The 20,886-nt window shown below is 45.0% G+C and overlaps 1 protein-coding gene across 1 annotated transcript in view; it reads right to left on the reverse strand.

Moving 5' to 3' along the window:
- RELN (reelin) overlaps positions 1–13,956 on the reverse strand; it is a 1,304,886-nt gene extending 1,290,930 nt beyond the window's left edge. The window contains exon 1 of the mRNA XM_069229640.1: positions 13,582–13,956. Within this exon, the coding sequence (XP_069085741.1) occupies positions 13,582–13,810 (229 nt within the window). The 5' untranslated portion in view covers positions 13,811–13,956. The remainder of the gene's footprint in view (positions 1–13,581) is intronic.
- Positions 13,957–20,886: the final 6,930 nt, after the last annotated feature.

Genomic DNA, 20,886 nt, shown 5'->3' on the forward strand with positions numbered 1-20,886 from the left:
AATATAGCATCTATTGTTTTATTAGTCTGCATCTGGCACAGCCAGTCGGGTGACGCTCCTTCGCCATAGCGAAGAAGCCGCCCCTGGTAACATCGCTGATGTACCAAAGTGGTCCCAGGTGTGTTTTAATAAATACTTGGATGGGAAAGAGACTGATAAGTCTAAAAATGCAGGTCTCCCCTCACACTGGTTGCAGTAGAGATAAGAATTGGATGGCACATAAACATAAACAGGACAATCACAAGCTTAAGAAGAGTCTAGGAAAGATAGAATTTTATTTTTTTGAAGGGATGATGTGGAGAGAGTGGGAGATTATCCAAGCCTGGACAATGGACAGCCAGTGAGAGGTAGTATTGTGAATATCAGACGAAAGGAAAGCAGCGATCATTTGTGTCAAATATTGTTAATGAAAATTTTGTAAGATCAGCTTCTTTCTAAATGTGTGCAAGGTCTGTTAAACTCCAAAACAAACAAGTTAATTAACGAGAATCGTCTCGCATTACTGAGAAAATAAAGAGAAAAACACCAACCCCGTGATATTTCAGAAATATTCTAAATGGCCTCCGAAGATGGGATGCTGTCTGACTGTGAGGGGCAAATATACAGCGCCTGCGTTTAGATTTTTTGGTGGAACGGTACTTTAAATTGAAAATACAATAAAAACTAGGTTGGTGTGAAACCTTCAAATCACTGTATGCCTCAAACACCTGCTGCAAGGCTAATATTAGCAAGAAATCGGGCAACACAATAACACATCCCGTGTAAAATCTGTTTCCTCCCTGTTCTGTCACTTGGATACCGCTAATTCGTGTCCCAAGGTACATACACGATTTCGCACCATTTCGTCGTCTCAAGGTTATTCCCGCTGGCTCCATGCCCTGAATTCAATTCTTTCCTCCAGAACGCAGGTTTTAGGCGCTGCCTTACATGGCGCGCTCGGTTGGCGCTGCACTGCGTTTACCCCGGGCTCAGAAGAGCCATCCTGGCAGTGAAGAAGAAAGGAGGCTGGAACAAAGGGGGTCTTGTGAGCTCCGCACAGGTTGTACTGAGGACAGAACAGAGAGGAGCTGCAGAGAGGCGCGCGGGATTTCCCTGCAGGGAGAATTAGAGCCGGGACAACAGAGGGATGATAAAATATGCATGTGGCATACAACGATGCTGGCATATCAAAGGAAGCCAATGGCAAGATTGTGGAGGAATAACACCCATTACTTCCCGATTTGCATGACAAGCTTGAGTGGTTTCACGAACGCAGGCAAGCTGTGCTTTGAAATAAAAGTTTGAGTGAGGCCTGTAAGCCCTGAATGCCGCGCATGCTTAGATAATTTAAAAATTAAACGCATCCTGAAGTCAGTCGCTCATTTAGTTTCATGTCTTTATTTTTCTTGTTCTTATTTCTGTGGAGGTGATGTGCAATCAATAGCCAACACATGTGAAGGCCTTGGGATTTTTCAAGGCAATCACAGTGTTTTCAAATTATCCTTTGTTAGAGGATTTTTGAAAAAAAAACCTGTTACTATCTTAAAAGGAGAGCTAGTGGTTAGGCGTTAAAGGGGAACCAAAAAGGCAAGACCGGTAAGTGCTGCCGAAGACTGGTCTCTGTGATCGAAGAAAAGCAAACTCAGGCCAAATCTCTGTGCATTCAGGTCCAGGGCAGAGGTGTTATGGCCCTCTGTGGGCAGACCAATCTAGCCAGTTCATGCAAGACACTTCCCAAGACAGCTCGTCCGATCATGCTGGCTTCGGTAGTCCTAGCCTTTAAAACACAATAACCTATGTGGTATTAGTGCACAGCCATGCCGGTAGGAATGTTGAACAGCTCCTGGAAGCGAGCCAATATGGCCCACTAAAGGCATCATCGACCCTAATGAGAGCAATGAAAATGGGCCCTCAGGACCCCAGCTGAATAGTGAACTAGGGCCCTCTACGGGGTGCAGGGAGCCCCTTCAGCCCCTGTGGCCCGACACCACTGCACTGTGGGCGAGTATGCAACTGAAGCCCAATGCATAATGTATTAGAGCTGGAGGCACGGAGGGCTCGCGCCAGATGCCTGGCTCATCTGGAGGTCCTCCTGGACCTTCAGACCAAAGACGAGCTGAGCTTCCACGTGGCATCAGAGCGCTCTTGCCTCAGTCTCGAGCCATCCCTCCTCCTGCCCGCCATACTCACCCCCAGTAGAGGAGGTGTTCCCCGGCCTGCGGTTGGTGGCTGATAGACATATTGCCAGAGAGTAAAGATTTCTATGAAAGAGCTCGGATAAGATGCCATGCAATGGTTTTTCAAGCTCTGGTGCCAGGCGAGGACCTGGGAATCATTAAGGGTATGTCTCTCTCTCAGCGCTTTCACTCCTCCACAGCACTCTGGCGGATCTTGACGGCCACCCTCTCTGACTTACTGCCCCCATCTCCAGGTTGCACTGACAAGTGAAAAAAGAGCACAGGCTGTGGGCCCCACATGAGTGCCAGTGTGCCTGAAGTCGAGCTGTCACCTTCACTTGTGTGATGTGCAGATCTATAGCTCCTTCAACTCTCCCGTACATTTTTTTTGTTACTGCATATAATTAAATCCATTGAAAGTTTTAAGTCTCTCTTGACATTTCTTTGAATCAGTACTTCTGTTGAATCTGGGGAAGCAGTGTGATATCAACACGAACTCATGGATTATCTTTGTACATTTTTCTACAAAAACTTCTTGTTCCCACTTGATTTAACATTTATTTAACAGTGCACTGATGTAGCTCCTCAAAGAATTAAACAGAACCCTTTGCTGAAGTAGCTGAAGTGCACAATGTGAAACCAAGAAACCTGGGGTCAATCCCAGCTACCTCACTTGACCAAACTGTGTGAGCTTTGGCAATTACTTTATTTTACTGTGCCTCCTTTTCCTTCTTCACATTTGAAAGCACTCCGACATTCATCAATGCAGGATGTATCCTGTACAAAAGCCCTGTTTTGTACCTTTATTTTCGGGTTTTATGCAGTCACAGCTCGCTCCTATTTAAAAGGGCGGGCGGGTGGGTCCGGCACGAGGGAAGGGGGGGAGCAGGACATTTAATAATACAAAAATAATAAGAAGAATAAAGAAAAAAATATACCTCATCTGTTGTCGCCGTGATGCGTTGCTCCTCTTTCCCTCATCATTGCTGCAGGAACAGGCTCCCAGCCTGCCGTGCGGCAATCCTGACACTGCTCAGAGCAGCATCAGGATTGGCTGGGAGAGCTCCCTGGCGACTGGGAACCTGTGCATGCTCTCTCCAGCCCAGCAACTGTGTTGCCCAGCTGGAGAGAGTCTACAGAGCATGTGTGTTTGGCCAGCCTGAGACGGCCGGCCAAACACACATGCGCTCTGAGTGGAATGCTCTGTGCACTCCCCTCTGAGGCTGTCATCCCCTATGCCCCGCCCCTTTCACCACCAAGGAATAATAAACCTGGTTTATTATTCCTTGGTGGTGAAAGCGTTGTAGCTTCTGCTGCTGGTTGGGGGGAAGCGACACTCCTCCACCCTTATGGAGGAGCCGCCCCTGGTTTTATGTATCGCAAACCAGACCCAATGGGCATCAGCGCACTTTACAATGGAAAGATCAGGTTGCATACAAGGGGGTGGTAGCCTGAGGTGTCGGCTGAAGTTGGATGCAGTCCTATGAAGCTGGCGGAATTTGGCGATTAAACTATGGTTTAATAGACTATAATATTGATCCATTTCATCTGTAATAACTATGTAAATCATATATAGGGTACACCTGACTTGCAGCTTAGTTCATTAATGACATAGTCATGAGGGCGGGGGGGGAGGGATGGCATGAATGTTTCTAAGTTAAAGTTTAGAAAGTATCACTTCTACTAAACTACCACTGAATGCAGCGAATTCAATCTAATGCACTTATACACTCCCCCGTGCTAAAGAAATATATTTTGGGGATTTTGAAAAGTCTTTATAATGTATCCTCTTGTATTTGTTGCATGATGTACACAGCAAATGTGATGATGATGGCTCGGCTCGTGTTAAGGCTCTTAGAGCCAAGCCGGGCCCCTGAACTGCTTCTCTCACCTCTCTATTGTTAACAGTACACCGCAGAATGAAAGAAAACAGATTAAAATACCATTGTTGGCTGCATACAGGTGCTTTTAATCGAATAACACCAACTACTCAAAGCAGGAAGCCGGTAAATGCGTGCAAAACGCTAAATAAAGCTGCCTTAGAGGCGCGTGCTCAACATGCAGCTTACAGGCTGAAATCTTGGCCTCACACTCAGCCATTTATCCTTCTGAGGACGGTGGCAGTGATGCTACTGAGTGGGGTGGCAGCTGCCACCCGAGTATGCAGGCGTCGCTCCACCAGCTGCAGCTACAAGGTCGTCTTTTATCAGACGCAGGGGCTGCTCGACCCAGGCGAGGTGCGGTGGGCCCGGCCCTCGAGCCTGTCCAGGCCGCACTTCACGCGCCTGAGGACTGTTTCCCGCCTTCAGTCACAGGTGCGGTCTGAACGGGACCAAAGCCGCAGAGCGTCTTAAACTATGCGATGGCGCCCTCTTCAGGATCCTTTCAAATTGCAAACGCAAGTTCGTACAAAAGCGGACTGTAAGTGTACTGACGACCTGCTTAAAAGACAAGCGAAGGGGTGCGCGTCACACCACATGTATAGTCTCCGTCTTGTGCAGGCAGAATGTGAGAACATAGCAAGGGAGTGGGAAATACAGAGAGAATGGAATGCAAAGACGAAAGGAAAGGGGTCGAGAGAAATAGGGAAAGAGAGAGATGGAGAGTGTGAAAGAGAAAAACAGAACTAAAAAGAGGAGGCGGAGAAAGGGATAGAAAGAGAGTGAGAAGCGAGGGGCAGAGGATGGAAGACGGAAAGGAAGAGAGGGCAATATAGAAAGAGGGTTAGAGCTAAACAATGAAAGAACTAAAAAGTAATGGGAGGTGGAGGAAGAAAGCAATCATTAAAATACGGAGAGAAAATAGAGTAGAAAAGACAAATAAGGGGAGAGAAAGAGAAGTAAAGAGAAAGTCGATCAGAAAGGGGGAGATTGAGACTGAGAAATAAAAAAGGGACAGAGGAAGAGAGGGGGTGGACCCGAAGACAAATAACGGTAAGTGCAATTTAAGTGGTTATCAAATCAGCAAGTCTGGTAAGGCATGCTGTGTGAGGGAGGCCTTCTGAAACGTTTGTCAGAGCAAGGAAGGAAGAGAGGAGAATTCATGTTATGCCAGCATTTGAGGGTGGAGGCACTGGCAAGCAGAGCACCCCCAAAGCAGGCCAATTGTTCCTTGACTGCTGCCTTTCCTGAATGCCTGACCCAGCCACGGGGGCACGAGCCAGATAGGTGAGAGTTGTAAAGGTGTCATCCAGCTCGCATTTTTCCAGCTCTTTTTAAGAATGATAGGAACGGTTGGCTGTACATAATTCCCTGAATTATTCTTGATTGGATGAGTGTACTCGGTGTACAAATGAGTGCACATTATAAAGGAGTGTGCTAGTGCCTGGGAATGGCGTCGAGCCACTCCGTAAAGCAGAAATGCGGGAGATCTGTGACTTGTTCGTTATCACACTGTGAATCATGTAGGCGCTGGGACCACAGCTCTCACGGTGCCTACTTCGAGCGGGAGTAGTTTATCCATTTCGGGTTATTCTTTACATTCTGGTACTTACAGAAGTCCTGAACTTGTCATGGGACAAGCAGGACTGCCAGAAAAGGAACGCAGACATGACATAGAGCTGGTGAGCTACGTTTCTATGTACCAGGGCACCTTGAGAGCTCAGGGGGACCAGGACACCCTGAAAAGGTAACACCTGCCACTTTCTCAGACCTCGACGTGTGACCGGAGACAAGTACTGTGAGAAACAGAACCTGATCTGGACAAGCTACCCTCCGTTTCTGCGGGCACCCAGCCCGACGCCCACCCTGAGCAAAACTCTCCCTTACTCACAGTAAAATGATTGACACTTTCGCCCTTGAAGGGAAGGCCCTAAAAAAATGAATATGTTCCACAATACTCAAATCCCAGGTGCTTCTGTGGTATACGCAAAGTATTACAGTTGCGATCTTGTTCTGTGCTAAACGAGAACTTTGTGAGCTCAAAACACTGTTCTAAAAGTCAATGATTACCGAGGGGCAGTGGTCAGACCAGACACGATTATCAGCCCTGGCACTGGTCAAGCGAATCCCAGAGCGTGCCGTGGCGAAGGTCATCAGAGATCTGAGGGCAATGTTTATTCTATGTATTTATTTTGATAATGTTACATAAACAAGTCTACAACAGGATCGATCATTCTAATCACTAAGTGAAAGGGGCCTTTCACAAGGGGTACCACAAAGCACTGGCGGCCCATACAATATCTGGTATGAAAAGGGAAAATGTTCAAAACATCATAAGACAACAGTAGTCCACGAAGTCAACCACAGAACTGGCGATTTCTTTTAAGAAACAAATGGGGTTTCCTAACTAAGAAAAAGCTCCCGAGAACATTTTTTTTGCTTTTTACATGCACGTGTTAAAACTAACCTATTTCAATAGGCTACTTAATAGAAGAAAAAAAATGTAAAAATAGAGATGTGGTATTGACAAGCTTCCTTTTTATTTCTTGTTTTGAAACAATACACAACAGCTACTTAAAAACTGTAAGGGCAATAAAAAGTAAAATGTCCCCAAACAAATGTAAACAAAATGTCGGTTGGAAAAATAAATAAACACAATCAAAGAAAGCAAAAATAAAAGCAGTGATACGCCTACAAGCTGTGCCACCAAAACAGACTAATCTTTAGGCAGATGCACACTTGTCACTCACAGAGTAAAGAGCCATTGGTTGATCTGGGTTTACACATTAACCCATGCTGTATGCTTTGCTGGCTGGAAGCAAAATGTGAAAGGCACGCTAACACACCAGGGGATTAAGACTGATGACAGAAAGTCCATGCAGTTTTTTATTGATATTTTTTGGAAAACATGAGGTTGCTGATTCGGCTAAAACTGATATAATGCCAGATCTAGAAAAGAAGATTTCAGAAATCAAAAATGGTAAATTTTACCAGTAGATAAAAGATTAACAAAATGTGTGGATTCTTTGCAGCAAAATGGCATGGTTCATTTAAACAGTGATGAATCATGACGAGAATATACTAGTGGAATACCCTCCACCATAAAAATACTATGTTGGAGGATATTTCACAGATGGTCTCTCCCTAGATTTAGCAGTTTCTCCACAAATCGGAGGCTTTTATTATGTCTCACATGATTTTTAAGCTTATGCACATTTGTTGATGGGAACAAAAACCATTCCCATCGTTATTAGTTAAATTCTAAAACCAGAATTAGAACCATTTTCTTCTAGTTCCAAGGCCAGCAAACTAGTATTTCGATCTCATCTGTTTTCAGGTAGTTGAACTATCTGACTACATATGAGAAAATACTCCAACATTTGGACACTGAAAGTGAGTGAAAAGAGAGTAAGTGCTCCGCATGGAGCACCTAACAGCTTCCCTGGACTACTGATGCACATTGATGCAAGACGACTGAGGCACGACTGAGTCAATGCTCACCAGCACGTAGGGTATCAATCACACCCCCACCGTTGTCTGAAGCTAAGTTACTGGGTGGGATTCCAAGTGCCAAGGAAATTAAATGAAAAACACGCAGGTGAATCAGGCACTCACTCAATTTAGAAGTTCAAGTAGAAATCTCAAAGAATAAAATGAACCTGATGTCTTTCCTCAAGATATGGGCAAAAATAAGTGCAGCAACAAACCCTAATATAGAATTCTATGCAGTTAATATGATTGGCAAGTTGACAAGTGATTGTTTAAATGTTCTTTTTATTCAAATCACCACGCGCATATTTCTTAGAATTGTTGCTCCTTTCCTCATTAGATGTGCCCAATTTAAGTCCAGGAAGACCCAATCCAAGTCAGATCTTTACAATGGACATAGAAGTAAAAAGTACATACAAATAAACTTTACACACTCAGGAAATAACCTGGAAATATCCCGTGTATCTTTCCCTCTTGTGCCTAACTTGGACACCCCTGCACCATATGGCAAATGGAACGTCATTACTTGGACTGTACACAGGGTGGGACAGGCCATTGTGAGCCTGGCATTTCTCTAGTAGGATGCAAGTTAAGAGCTAGGGGATTCCTCAAAGAAGGATGTGCTGTCACAATCCAACCTTGCTATTTGACCTCCTTCTAGTCGTGCCATCCTGCAGACTTGGGCTGGTTTGAACATCAGTACCAGGACTGAATTTGATTTCCAGTCTGCCTCTGACTACTGTGCAAGGCAAATCCAGCAGAGGAGATGCTGAGTTCCGCGCATGGCACATATCTTCACCTGGAGGTCCAAACAAACCCTGCCCTCGTTACCGTGTTCACTGTATTTCCACCTACAAATGTGGACAATTGTTTTTTTTTTTACCACCTCGTGGCAGAGGAGATGTCCTCCAAATGTTAGGTTCAGCCTCAGAGCGGGTAAGGGTATTCACTGTTGTCTTTCTAGAGCCACACCAATTTATCTTTCCAGTGCAAACAATGGCTATGTAAATGACTCATTCATATCCATTGTATGCAGACTTATTGCATAAATATTATATCTGGCAATCCTGAACCCACAGCAAGATTCGGAAGTCGGGGGTCATCAGCAAATACCCATGCTGAATCATTAAACAAATTCTAAGCTCTGTGGAAACATTTTCCAAAACAGATATAAGGGATAAACTACCCCTGCCATTTAACTATACTGCTAGTGACCGAGGTGTAGTGTGAACATATACAAGAAAGAGAATGCAGGCCAAGTTGTTTTGTAAGGTCATGGAACTCCAAGCTGACTTGCAGTAACCTTAAAATTTATGGTGAGAGTTTATTTTATTCCTTAAAATACATGGTCAAGCTGTCATCCTTCCCTCAAGTTCTTATGAAAGAGAATGTATAGTTGTGGACACGAAGAATAAAAGCAGAATCTATAGCAAAATAAAACACATCAAAAAGCAGTGATGTGTTGAAAAAATGTTTTAGAATTAGTTTAATGTAAATCAGATATTAATAACTGGTTAGCTCACAATTTGTAAACAAATGCAGAGATATTCTATTTTTCATGTAATTATCTTACAATGTGCAAAAATACACATTGTCATAAATATCTTTTTTCTACTGGTCACTGTTCATTTTAGAATAATAAGGCAAAAAGAAAAGACAGTTCTCATTTTCATTGTTTAAACTGCAGCTGAATTATGCCATGTGACCTGATCTTGGCTGCTGGCTCTGGCAGCAGGCGTTATGAGGACACAACTTGACTTTAATAGCTTACTACAGTGGAGCACTGTATGTCATTTCAAATTGAAAGGTGGCCAAAGGTCACAAGTTTCATGTGGTAGGGAAATTGGAGACAGGATTTTATACAGGGATTGCAGGCCTGAGCATTATATTCATACAATAGTCTGCTCCACAGATAGCACCCTACCTTGTGGTGAAAGATAAATATGTTCTGATCAGTTTAGCCTCACCCAGCTCTCTTACCGGAGGTCATATGGGCAGTGGACGGGCAGACGAATTTTGAGTTCAATGAAATGTATAAAGATGACTGTATAAAGTGGCTCTGTCCATCATTGATACAAGACAGGGGGGTTGAATGTAGGTCTAAGAAAACCAGATCGTAAACATTTTCAGCAATCCAAAAATGATTAAACTACATCAATGAATCTATATGCTGTAACCCTAAATGGAACTCTATTATTCTAGGGCAATCCTGAAAAGCTGGTCCTCCAGTCACATATCTGGCACATTTTCGAGATATCAGGGTACAGTTTAGGTGAATTTATAGCAGGTCCATAGCTAATGGTCAGCCTAAAAATTTGGCAAGGGACTGACCCTTGTTGACAAATGCTGGACACTACTCACATGGGGGCGTGAAGATTGTATTACTAAACCTTGTATCAAGCACAGCCATCAAGTATTTAACCTCCTAGAATAATCTGTTGGCTACTGCAAATCGCCGTTGTTATATGAAGGGGCTTCACCTTCTGTCTGACGTATGGGTATAGTGGCCATCCCTCAACGGGGGTTTGGGAAAAACTGTTCATTTGCTTTACTCCCCAAGTAAATGTCATTTACAGCCCTCTGCATCTTCAATGAAGCAATAACGAGTCTGGATCCAACTCAACTATCGTATGGATCAATTGAATGTTATTGTGATGACTTTTCGTTTTGCACTTTTGAAGATTTCATAAACCCATGACGCATCAAAAACAAAATGAAACTTCACCTAGGGACTAAAATGCTGATCGAGCTAGGTATTTGGCCAGCGTTTGATGATTCTGAGGCAATCCTTTTACCTTTTGTGGTTTCCTTGAGATAAGTGCGGAATTGGGGAAGGGGGGGGGGGGGTGCAGGCAGGAGACCAGTACTGAGCAATACATCAAAATGTGCACATTTGCATTTGATGCATAACCATGACATCTGAGTGTGGCCCCAGAGGGCTGTTGCCCTGATAGAACGCTAACTCCATTGTGTGAAGCTTCACATCTGTCTGTGGCGTGTGCCACCCTGCATTCAACATATTAAGTATCCGTCAATGTGCCTTGAAGATGCACGTTCTGGTGAGCACTGGGTCGCACTCTTGCAGCGTTTACTTTCCGATACCAAACCCTCTATAACATGTCTACGCCCGGAAGCCAGGCATTTTCGACGGGGATAAAACAATGGCTGCCATCAATGGGTAGGCCCAGAAATTTTCCAATCGGCAGGTATAAAATGGGGCTGGCCTGGTAAAAAAAAAAAAAAAAAAATGTGCTACAATTGTCAAGTTGATCATATAATTTAGTAGGTTGAGCGTCTCTCGGAAAGCCAGTGGATAATCTGACTTTCATAGGTTCGTATTATATCAAAGTCGATTTACCCCTTAATCTTTCTGGAGTTGGTAAAATCCGCACCAGCTGTGGTACAATTACCCCTCTTCCAGGGACGAATCGTGAAGTGCTCCAGTGCAGTGTAATTTGCACCAGTCTTCGACGGACATTAGTGCTCGACGGACATTTCTAAACAATGCCTAGTTCGTCTCTACTCTCTGTGAAAGAGAGCGTCCATGGTGGCGCTGAGTGATGCTCAACTGATCTAGGTGTGATGCCTCTCAAATCCATGGAGCACATCCTTATACTCCCAGGCCTTGCGCTCTCCGTTTATAGCGCCGAGTGGCCCGCGCAACCACCATAGCTCCCCGGCTCGCTTCTGTTTTTCGCCATGCGCCCCGTCCCGTGCCCTGGGGGCTCTTCTGAGCGTCAGAATAAGAGACGCCACGCGAGGACACCAAGGCACCCACGCAGGACCTTTATGAGTGAATAAAAGATATTCACCCAGCGCGACTGGTGGAGAGGCCCGCGCTTGTTGCCGGGATCTGTAGCTCACAGATTCCAAACCCAGCCGGGCTAGCTCATCGTTTCCTCTTTCCAAGGTAGCGATAGCGAGCACCGTCTTCATTCTCAATAATAACAGTGCAAAGTATGCTTCACGCACGGGTCTCTGCATAACACCGCTATATGAACCGAGTACATTTATTATACCCAAACAAACACACGTGGCCGCATGTTACATACTGTGAAATGCCACATAGGACCAGAAAAGACACCCAGCCCTGTCCGCACACAAACTCACGTAAGGTAGGACTCTTACCGCTGAAATGTGTACCTGACCTTATGGTTGCGGGGTGCAATCCGTTAAGCTCCCAAGGTCGGGAGAATGAGTACCGATTCGAACTGGATATTAATCGTATAAACCATGCCGGCGGTAAAGGTCGCTGGATGGAAGTTGCATAAAAGACAAACTATACATATCTAAACACTTTTTCTAGCGCTGTGAGACCCACTAAAGAGCTGCAGTGTATTTCGTAAGGCCCAACTATGGGTGGTTGTCCTCGTGTGGCTTGGTACATTATTAGAGGAGACCAGTGTGGTAGCATGAGCTTTCGCCTCTGCTAGGGCTATGTTTGATCGAAGGCACAGCATGTGAACACCTGTCCTGATGTCATGACCTGCAGGGCTGGGGTGGAGTCTGACCAAAGCCTATGGCGCCCGTTAAATGTTATAGAGACGAACATGATGGGTTTAAGGGCGGTCTAGCGCTACCCACTAGCAAGAACCATGGCAAGGCGGCACTGGGCATCGCATTTCCAGACAGGTGGTTCTCTTTGGATGCTCTCTTGTGATGTGAATTCTTCTTAGGGCTTTGGAGCTGGTTCATACTTTGTGGCCTTCCCTTCACGAAATAACACAGGGATGGCCTGGTCCTTCTTTCTAATGAAGTTTAGACACTCAACGTAGGACTCTCGCTGCCAGTAAGAGCAGGGCACCTCAAGAGACAGAGGTCACTCGCGTAAAAGGCCAAGCCGGCCCACCATCCTGCCGTGAGCCTCGGGGTGGCAGACACAAGGGCTCATCGCAATAGTAAGAGTGAACGCGCCTCTCCATGGAGCTGAACTCTCGCACCCTACCTTTCTGTACCGAGACCGGGGCTCCGGCAACACGTATACACCTTAAGCTTCACATGACGTGCAGGTTCGTCACACACATGCGAGCCACTGGTACATCCTGCCGCTGTGATGGGAAGTGCTTTCACATTAAAGGGCATTCCGCAGGTATGATCCCGCACACCTAATGTGAACTGCAGTTAGCAACCACGTCACATCTGCCACAGTATCTGCAAGAATGAAGCAGCGTTACAAGTTTAATGTTACTAATAGCTACTACACTGTTATTTTCTCACGCGATTACTCTAAATTTAAAGTAAAACCGACCCCCAGCTTATCACCACATACCAAATCATTAAGTGGTGATCTTTTCTGTGCACATTTGGCATTGGTGTGCCAAATACAAGTGTGAGTGTGTGAGCATGTAAAGTACAGCACATACTTCCATGAGTTCACACACACACAATCTTGCAACGTACACATTATAAATTCACAATATAGACCTAAAACACTGGATAACATTAAGCACAAACGTTTGTTGTAAATATATACACAAAGTAAACATTTACTCCATTCTACGTCAATCAAAAAAATAATAGTTAATTGTGTTGGCATGTTGAACACGCTTAACGAGTGTGCAGTTCTATTTAAATGTATGCATTTATTAAGTGATTCAAATGTATGCACGTAAATATCATGATTAGACTGTACAGTGAAATAATGGGTAATTCCGAATCGTGCCCCCTGCCATATTAAACACTGTGTCCACTACTCACTGCCAAGCACCGTTACTTATTAACATAAGCATGCATGTAACACACGTGGAGGGAGCCCTGTGTTGTTCAAATGCAGTTTAACTTAAAAAGCGGCCCGCTTGTTTGTGGGTTCTGACTGCTGGCTCTACACTGTACAATAAAATAGTAAAGTCCTCCACGTTTGCAGCGAGCACATTCCACCGGGTCGTGATGTTACATTAGGCATCGAGCCAAATGAAACGTGTGCAGCTTGCTGTGAATGTCCCCGTAAAGTGCCCCCCTGGGTGCCTCGCTCCGGCTCCTACCTCCCAAACTTTATCGGGGGTCATGCAGGGAGGCGGCGCTGGGCTGCAGCGATGCGCGCCCCACGCGTTACCTACCGTGGTATTCTTGTCCAGGTACATAGTAGGTGGGGTTCCCCGAGATCTGAAGGGAGATGAGCACCTCTCCCTGCTCCCCGTCCCCCTGTAGCTCCCCGTGGTGGGTGCAGAGGAAGAAGAAGGGCGAGAACCTGGGGTAGTAGCCCACGGCCCCGCGGACGTATTGTGTGCAAACGGCGAGCGTGAGGAGCAGGGCGGTCCAGCTCCGGCGGCAGCCCCCCTGGTCCATGCTGGAGTCCCTCGTCCTGCCTGCGGAGCCCCGCACGTGCACCCTGGGCCGGCGCGCGCTCCTTGCTCCGGCCGGCGGCTCAGTGCGAACTTTGCTGCGAGCTCCGGCGCTTCCAGTCAGACAGCTGCGCTCTCTCTGGCTCAGCGCTGCACGCGCACAGTACTCTCGGGCCGCTACCGTAATGCCTCTAGCGGAGCGCCGCCCACACAGCGCGCAGTTACCGACGGCACGCAGACTGACGGGCACTCGGTTTTTTGACGCCTGCACAATTTTGCTCTAAAGAACAGGTCTTCATATGAGGGCAGCCTCTATGCTTTTAGAACATTGCTATACTGGCAATACTGAGCACGTTCATATGTGTTCAAGCGAGACTGGACTATGCTTATTGTTGGCGGTTGAGAGAGGACTCCAAGTATCCTCTTCTTTTATTGGTGCTCACAGCACTGGACTTGGAGGGTAGGGGGAAATAACTCCGGAAACCCATAAATTGGGGGTCAAGGTGTGGCTAAGAAAGGGGGGGGGGTGCAGTCATGAGGGGTGGAGCTTGAAATGTAGAGTGAACAGTTAACTTATACATTTATTTAAATACATCTGCTCAAAGAGACTCGCAACAGGGGAAAATGTGACAGTAAATCAGTTGCAGCTTATTTAATTGGTCACTAAGAGGCCGCATTTTGAAATATCTTACGGTGTTAAGATATCTGCTGTGGCAGGGACCGTTGCATGTCCAGCAGTTTTGAGGGGATTATAATGTCTAAAAGTACGAACGATATGTGATTCCTACATCTTATAATCGTCAGTGTACTATGCAGCATTTCCTGTACATTTATTTTCACAGTTTGATTGTGTCGCTATGTGTGATATAAAGCACTCTCATACCCTAAGAGGAGTATCGCTATAAAATAACTAAATGAAAAACAAATTAGTATGTCCAAATTGAATCATTATTTGTGGTCTTACTCATGCACACAGATAAATTATGCAGTCTTAAAGTTCATGCACATTTCTTACATGGGGCGTTGAACCAACTGAAAGCTGGGCCTCCAAGTCATGGTTTCTTTAAAATGGTAAACTGTGGGCCTTTGTTTCCTGCCATTGCATTGCCATATCGGTGTTAGGCTCTAGATGGGTCTTAGCAGAGTGATAAACACAAGAGAGCCTGATGACCCTTTAATTCGGGCCTTTTGATTGGGGCCCAGCTGGAAGTGGGGAAAAAAGAAAGCCCCCTTGCCATCCTAAGGTTGCTGCCCTGGGAGGAGTGTGGAGAATGTACAGGTGCTGCAGAATTGTGTCCCAGTGTCAGAAAATGACACCAGGACGAATTCAGCATATTTCCCAGGCCCTCAAATAGCTACTGGCATCCAACAGTTCCCCCTACTTTCCAGCACTTAGTGCACATGTTATGAGATTTTTGGTGGGTGCATCTAAAAACACATTTATTCCTCTTTGGAAGCCATCCAAGACTACAAGGAAGCCATTTGCCATTAAGTCTCTCAGTCTGAAGCTTTTAAATATTGGATGCTATGAACATTAATTAGGTGTACCCAGTGGTTAGCACCCAGAACTCTGCCTTTACCACCCAGTTCTCAGGATTTTGTAAGCTCCCAACTCTTGCCCGTTTCCCTGCCCCTAGTGCCTCTGGTGATACTGGAAGACTGTTACAGGGTTACGTTCAGACATGGACTGAACCCTCTTAAGAGAGAGCTAAAGGGTGTCACATGAGAAGCAATTTACATAAACAATGTTACTTCGGTGAATTAAGATTGCTGATGCTGTTGAATGGAATGCTGCTGGAACAATGTGCAGTGTAGCAGTTCTGCTATCAATGGTACATCACTGACATAATGGGGCTTGTGAAACGTCTAAGGGTTTCACAAAGAACAAATACAGCAAATGAGCTAAGTCCATTCAGCAGTAGAGTGAGAAAGGTGTGTTTTGTAGCCAGTGGTGCTTTTTGGCAGGTAGTGTTGCAAATTTATTACTAACGTATGGAAATGTAGCACACTGTCATTCACTGAAAGCCTGTCTACAAAATTTGCACTGACATGCACTTTTACTGCTAAAACTATGTAGCGCACAATTTGCGGAAGTCCAGTTTCAGCAAATATTTATCATTTACACCTCACCAAGTAGTGTCTTGATGTGTTTTGATGCTGTTAAAATCTTTGTTGCCATCACACTTTACGATTACAAAAAACTGTGCTTTACTTGTGCTTTCCTCACTGCTGGTATATTTTGAAATATTTTTGTAGTTCATTTATGGCTATTTACATTTTATTGTGTGTTAGGGAAAAACATACACCCTGCAGCCTTTTCTTTCACAGTGCCTGGCAGTTCAAATGACTAAATCCACAAACTCTAGAATCAGAGAAAGAAAAGTAAACTTCAATCTCCATGTTAAAATAATAAACAGCAATTTGTCAGAAGGCAGCCTGCAAGTTTACCTGTCTTTGAATGCACAGCAAATGTGGCAAGATAAAAAAAAAGAAAGGCATCTTTATTGCTTATTCACCTTCTAAACTTCAGCGTGGTTATTTTGGATGTGCTGTAGCACTTGCCCATACCTCTATTTCCATTGTGTTAGAGCTGAATGAATCTTTATACTCCTCATATGATGAACATCACCCGCTTAACAGTGTGCAAGAATGTGAAGTTTGAAAATAAAAGACGTTCCTGTTAAAAGTCCTCCACCTCTAAGGAAGTCAGGGAATTATTTGCTATGTGTGATATTTCTAAGTGAGTGAAGGCTGCAACAGGGGAATCTGAAAGCCTTCATACGTTTAAATTGTCTAAACCCAAGAGTTAAAAAAGATTAATCCATGAAGATCTAACCTTTGTTGTAGTTAGGATATTGGCTTTTAAAAGAAGACTATGACTTCCAGTTCAACAGCAAGCACTCTTTTGCCTGGCAATGTGCGTACAATTGGATTTTATGCACCACCTGATGGTATCACATAAAAAAAAAAACTATTACTGTTAATAATAGATGGCTTACTTAAGACGAAACCTACAACCACGGCACAGGGGGCTAACATTCACAGAACAATAAGTACCATCTTTGAACGTATAGCGTTTAATTGAGAAAGGCCTAGGCTCGGATTTACTAAAAGTCAGGCAGGGCCGTGTGAACATCTTAAGTCACCTTATCATCGAGAGGTGGAAACTTCGACACTGCATCTAGTACCCAGCACTCGAACTTTGCACCGTTTTTGTCTACACCGTGTGTTATCACTTGCACCATCTGATAATTGTGAGCTCTGAAGGCACAGAGCACCGCGCCTCTGTAAGATACTGTCTTTTACAAAGCACTCCTTTGGAGGAAAATATTATGTGTGATCTAAGAGGCCAGGTTTTCCTTCTCTTTTAGTTGGAGTTATTAGGTCCATAAGTTGCAAAAGCTCAAAACGACTTTATTCTTGGATGAGTAAACCCAACGATACAAAGGTAACCATTGTTTCTGCATTGCACAAACAGTAAGAACATTGTGGAGTTCCATATTTACAACGAGTCAAGTGCCGGTAATATCACAACTCATACAAAAATGGTGTTTTACTGAACAGTAAGCAGGTCGCCCGGGCATGAGTGAGGCTCTGGTACGAATTTCTGTGGAATGACAAGGGTGCGAGGTTAGCCGATTGAGATGTACAATTTAGTGTAAATTACAAACATTACATGCAGGAATAATGCACAATATTCATCTTGCCCACTGCGTGTGCCCGAACCGATCTGGAGCTAGGTTTCATGAAATGCGGTTGTGCTTTCCTGAAAAACCTAGGAGGGCTTGTTCTGTTCTGGCCCCATTAAACCTCTTTGCTTTCATTCTCAGCGGAGTGATACTGTGCATTGGACCCTTTTGGCCTTGCACTCATGTTAACTTCTGGTGCAAAATCTATTTTGTGCAGAAAAGTGAGTCGACACTGCCATTTGTACCACGTCACGTTGTTTAGTGATTCGCGGTGCGCGAGGGCCAGACACAAGTTGGTAAATCCGGTCCGTGGCCTACACCGATGTTAGGGCACTGACATCGTTCTGCAGGCTTCACTCGCGGATAGCAAACACTAGTACACGTCAGATCTGCACCACGATAGTGCGGGAAGACGGGGATATCATCTGAAGATGCTCTCTGCCGTGGCAGGTTTTGACATTGATTTTCTACCGCAGTTGCCATTATGTCTTAGGGACACATGACCAGATTTGACTTCTGATGTAGAGAGATGAGATGAAAGTTCCCCTAGCTAAGTGTGGTATCCTGGTTTCTTTGAGTGTTTTCAGCTTATATTTTGTCTGCTAAATGGCCTTCAATTTTAATACCGCTGGCGGACGCTCCACAATAACACTAATGCACCACCAGTAGAGTTCAACTCTGGTGAGCCCGAAAGTGAACCCAAAAGTGTAGCACAACCCTAGAGGGGGTTGAAAAATGCTCCCTCATCAGCAAACGCGGAAGCATGGTTAATGGTTCCTGACTAACTGCCAAAGGCATTTTTACCGGCATCTCTAGGATACGTGTTCATAGACCCTCTTGCTAAAGTGTGACTGCTTACGTCTCCATCACTGCGTAGAGTGAGTGTGTATTTGCAGGTGGTGTGCCTGGAAACCATGCGAAGCAAAAATGGTGCCTTCCGATATGACTATTGGCATACAGAAGAAAACTGTGGTTCCAGTCAAAGAGTTGATGCTATTCCAGCTTTCTTTCCATTGGGGCAGGCACTGGGGCTGTTCTTCAGAGGCCCTGTGGCACTGGCACCTTTGTCTGGTTTCTGGATGCATATACATCTAGACCAGAACCTTGTGGGGAAATAAAACAGGACTGAACCTACTTGACTGCATGGGCAGATCTCATTCTACATCTGCCTGGAGTGTTTAATATCTGTGGGACCAAATCCATACCCAAGGATCTTGTTTGGCCTTCTCCAATGTGTGCATCTGACAGATGTCTGGACCAAGGAGAAATACTATATTGGAAATGTGGTTGATCGCTCCCTTAAAAATGTCCTGGAAGACAACCACTGATTGGTTACAGATCTAATTTTAAGAGGCAAATACACCTTCTCATTGGTCCTGATGCACCAACAGTGTCTGCAGGACTGGATAAGAAGCAGACATTCCGAGTCAGCTCTTTTCATTTGCTTTAAACTTGGAGAAAGCTCTGCAGCACACCTCCGAGTGGGTGCCTGACCAGAAATTAAACACCTACCTTAATCAACCACGAGGTTGGATCCAAGCCAAGGACACATTTTACAGCCTGTTGTGTACAGGAAGAAGAGGTATTGAACTCCAGATTAGGACAGAGGCCAACATCACCAAGAGGACAAATGGCAACACCAACGTGATTGACAACATCTCTGGATGGTGTCTCATGCAAATGAGGCGCATGGACTTAACAGCATAGTTGCTGTAACAAAACAGAAGGGCATTTGATAAAGTGCAAGGGGGCAACCAGTGAGAATTTGGATTATTAGTTGGGAGAGGGATAAAACCTACCTCAAATAATAACTACAATCTTTGTCGAGGTGAACCCTTAAATAAATTAAATTAAACTACGCTCAACCCCTTGGTATCTATGGCACAGAACAGACAGGCTTGACTTAGAGGGAATGTATAAAGTATTTATGCAGAACTCATTAAAGTCAAAACACCAAACCAGAAAAATCCCAAACCAATGTAGAAAAATAGAGGTAATTTTAATAAATCAAATGACACCAAAAACAACAAAAACCTAATTAGTAGAACCAGTGCTATCAATTTTTAAAGTTTAAGCTTCTAAACAGCACCAAAAAGCATTTTACACCAACTGTGATCACCTGGTTGCACTTGACTGGGACAAGGATAATATATGAGATCCTTCACAATGGAGAACCGCCAGATACAGGTACCAGATTTATCCCAGTGAAAAGGTTTACCTTTAGTCTTGACTCTGGAATGAAAGTCAAAAACCCCCGACAGAACAATAAAGCAGGTTGTGGCTGAAGGGGGTTCCATGCTGTCGAACAGCCAGGGTTTTGGTGAAGCTCTTGATTTTTGGTGGGAAAGCTCAGAACAGAAGAAATTTGGATTTTGCTCCTGGAGAAGATCCCTCTCCAGCCGAATACCTTTTGCACCTTCTCCCGGTGAAGATTTCTAGCTTCGGACTCAGTAGTTTTTTGTTTTTTGTGCTTGTATTCTTCTAGAGAGGCAAGGCTGCAGCGGAAGAGAGCTCCACAAGACTGGATATACCGTGAGGTTCAACAGAATCAAATTTGCTGCTGTGGAGAATACAGCAAGAGCACCCTTAAAACGTTGGCCTGGCAGCAACACACTTTGACTGTTTAGTTTGGCAAGTTGGTCCTGGTCCCTTCGGTTCTCAGAGCAAAAAGTTGACAAAACATTTCTTAGCACCAGGTTTCAGGATTTATTAGGATGAGTACACTTTGACAACAGCCAACGGGCCAGGTCCTTGGGGACGGCATTTGGGTGTCAAGAATCACTTCATCAGAGGGATGCTGGGAAGTCAGGGCAGTTCCAGTTGCAACTGGTCAGCTGGAAATGCAAGAAAAGGCCTCTTTAAAGTTCTTTGTGTTCCTAAATTCCAAACAGGAGGTCAGCCTTAAGACCCTTGGAGTCTGCTTTTCTGTCTTTGGGACAAGAGGGAGAACAGATCGTGCCTTCTCGGGTCTTCCCTGGGCACAGACTGCAGGATCAGCCTTCTTCTGTTGTACCACAGGCCCAGAAGGGATTTGAGGATGGTACTGTCAGTGCCACATGTATGCCTAGTGGCAGCTTTTGGATGGAGGAAACTTTTGGCCACTCTCTAACCAATGACGTAAATGTTCCCAGGGGGTGGCCCTACCCACTTTTGCAGCGCTTTCTGGGCGTTTTCCTGCAAACAATCCCTCAGTGCCCTTCTCTGCCCATAATCAACATGGCAGAATTCTCCTTTCCCTGTGCAGAGCTCTTGTGCCCACCCTAGAGGTGTGGCCAGCCAAATGAACAGCCCCTTCTCTTTGGTCACTCAAAACCAGTTTTGGGGTCAGCTCTTCGCCCACTGGACCAGGTGTCTGACTGGCTAGGTTGACAAAAGAAGGGGCAGGCCCAAG

Source organism: Pleurodeles waltl, chromosome 4_1, assembly GCF_031143425.1.
Source record: "Pleurodeles waltl isolate 20211129_DDA chromosome 4_1, aPleWal1.hap1.20221129, whole genome shotgun sequence".
Lineage (NCBI taxonomy): Eukaryota > Metazoa > Chordata > Amphibia > Caudata > Salamandridae > Pleurodeles > Pleurodeles waltl.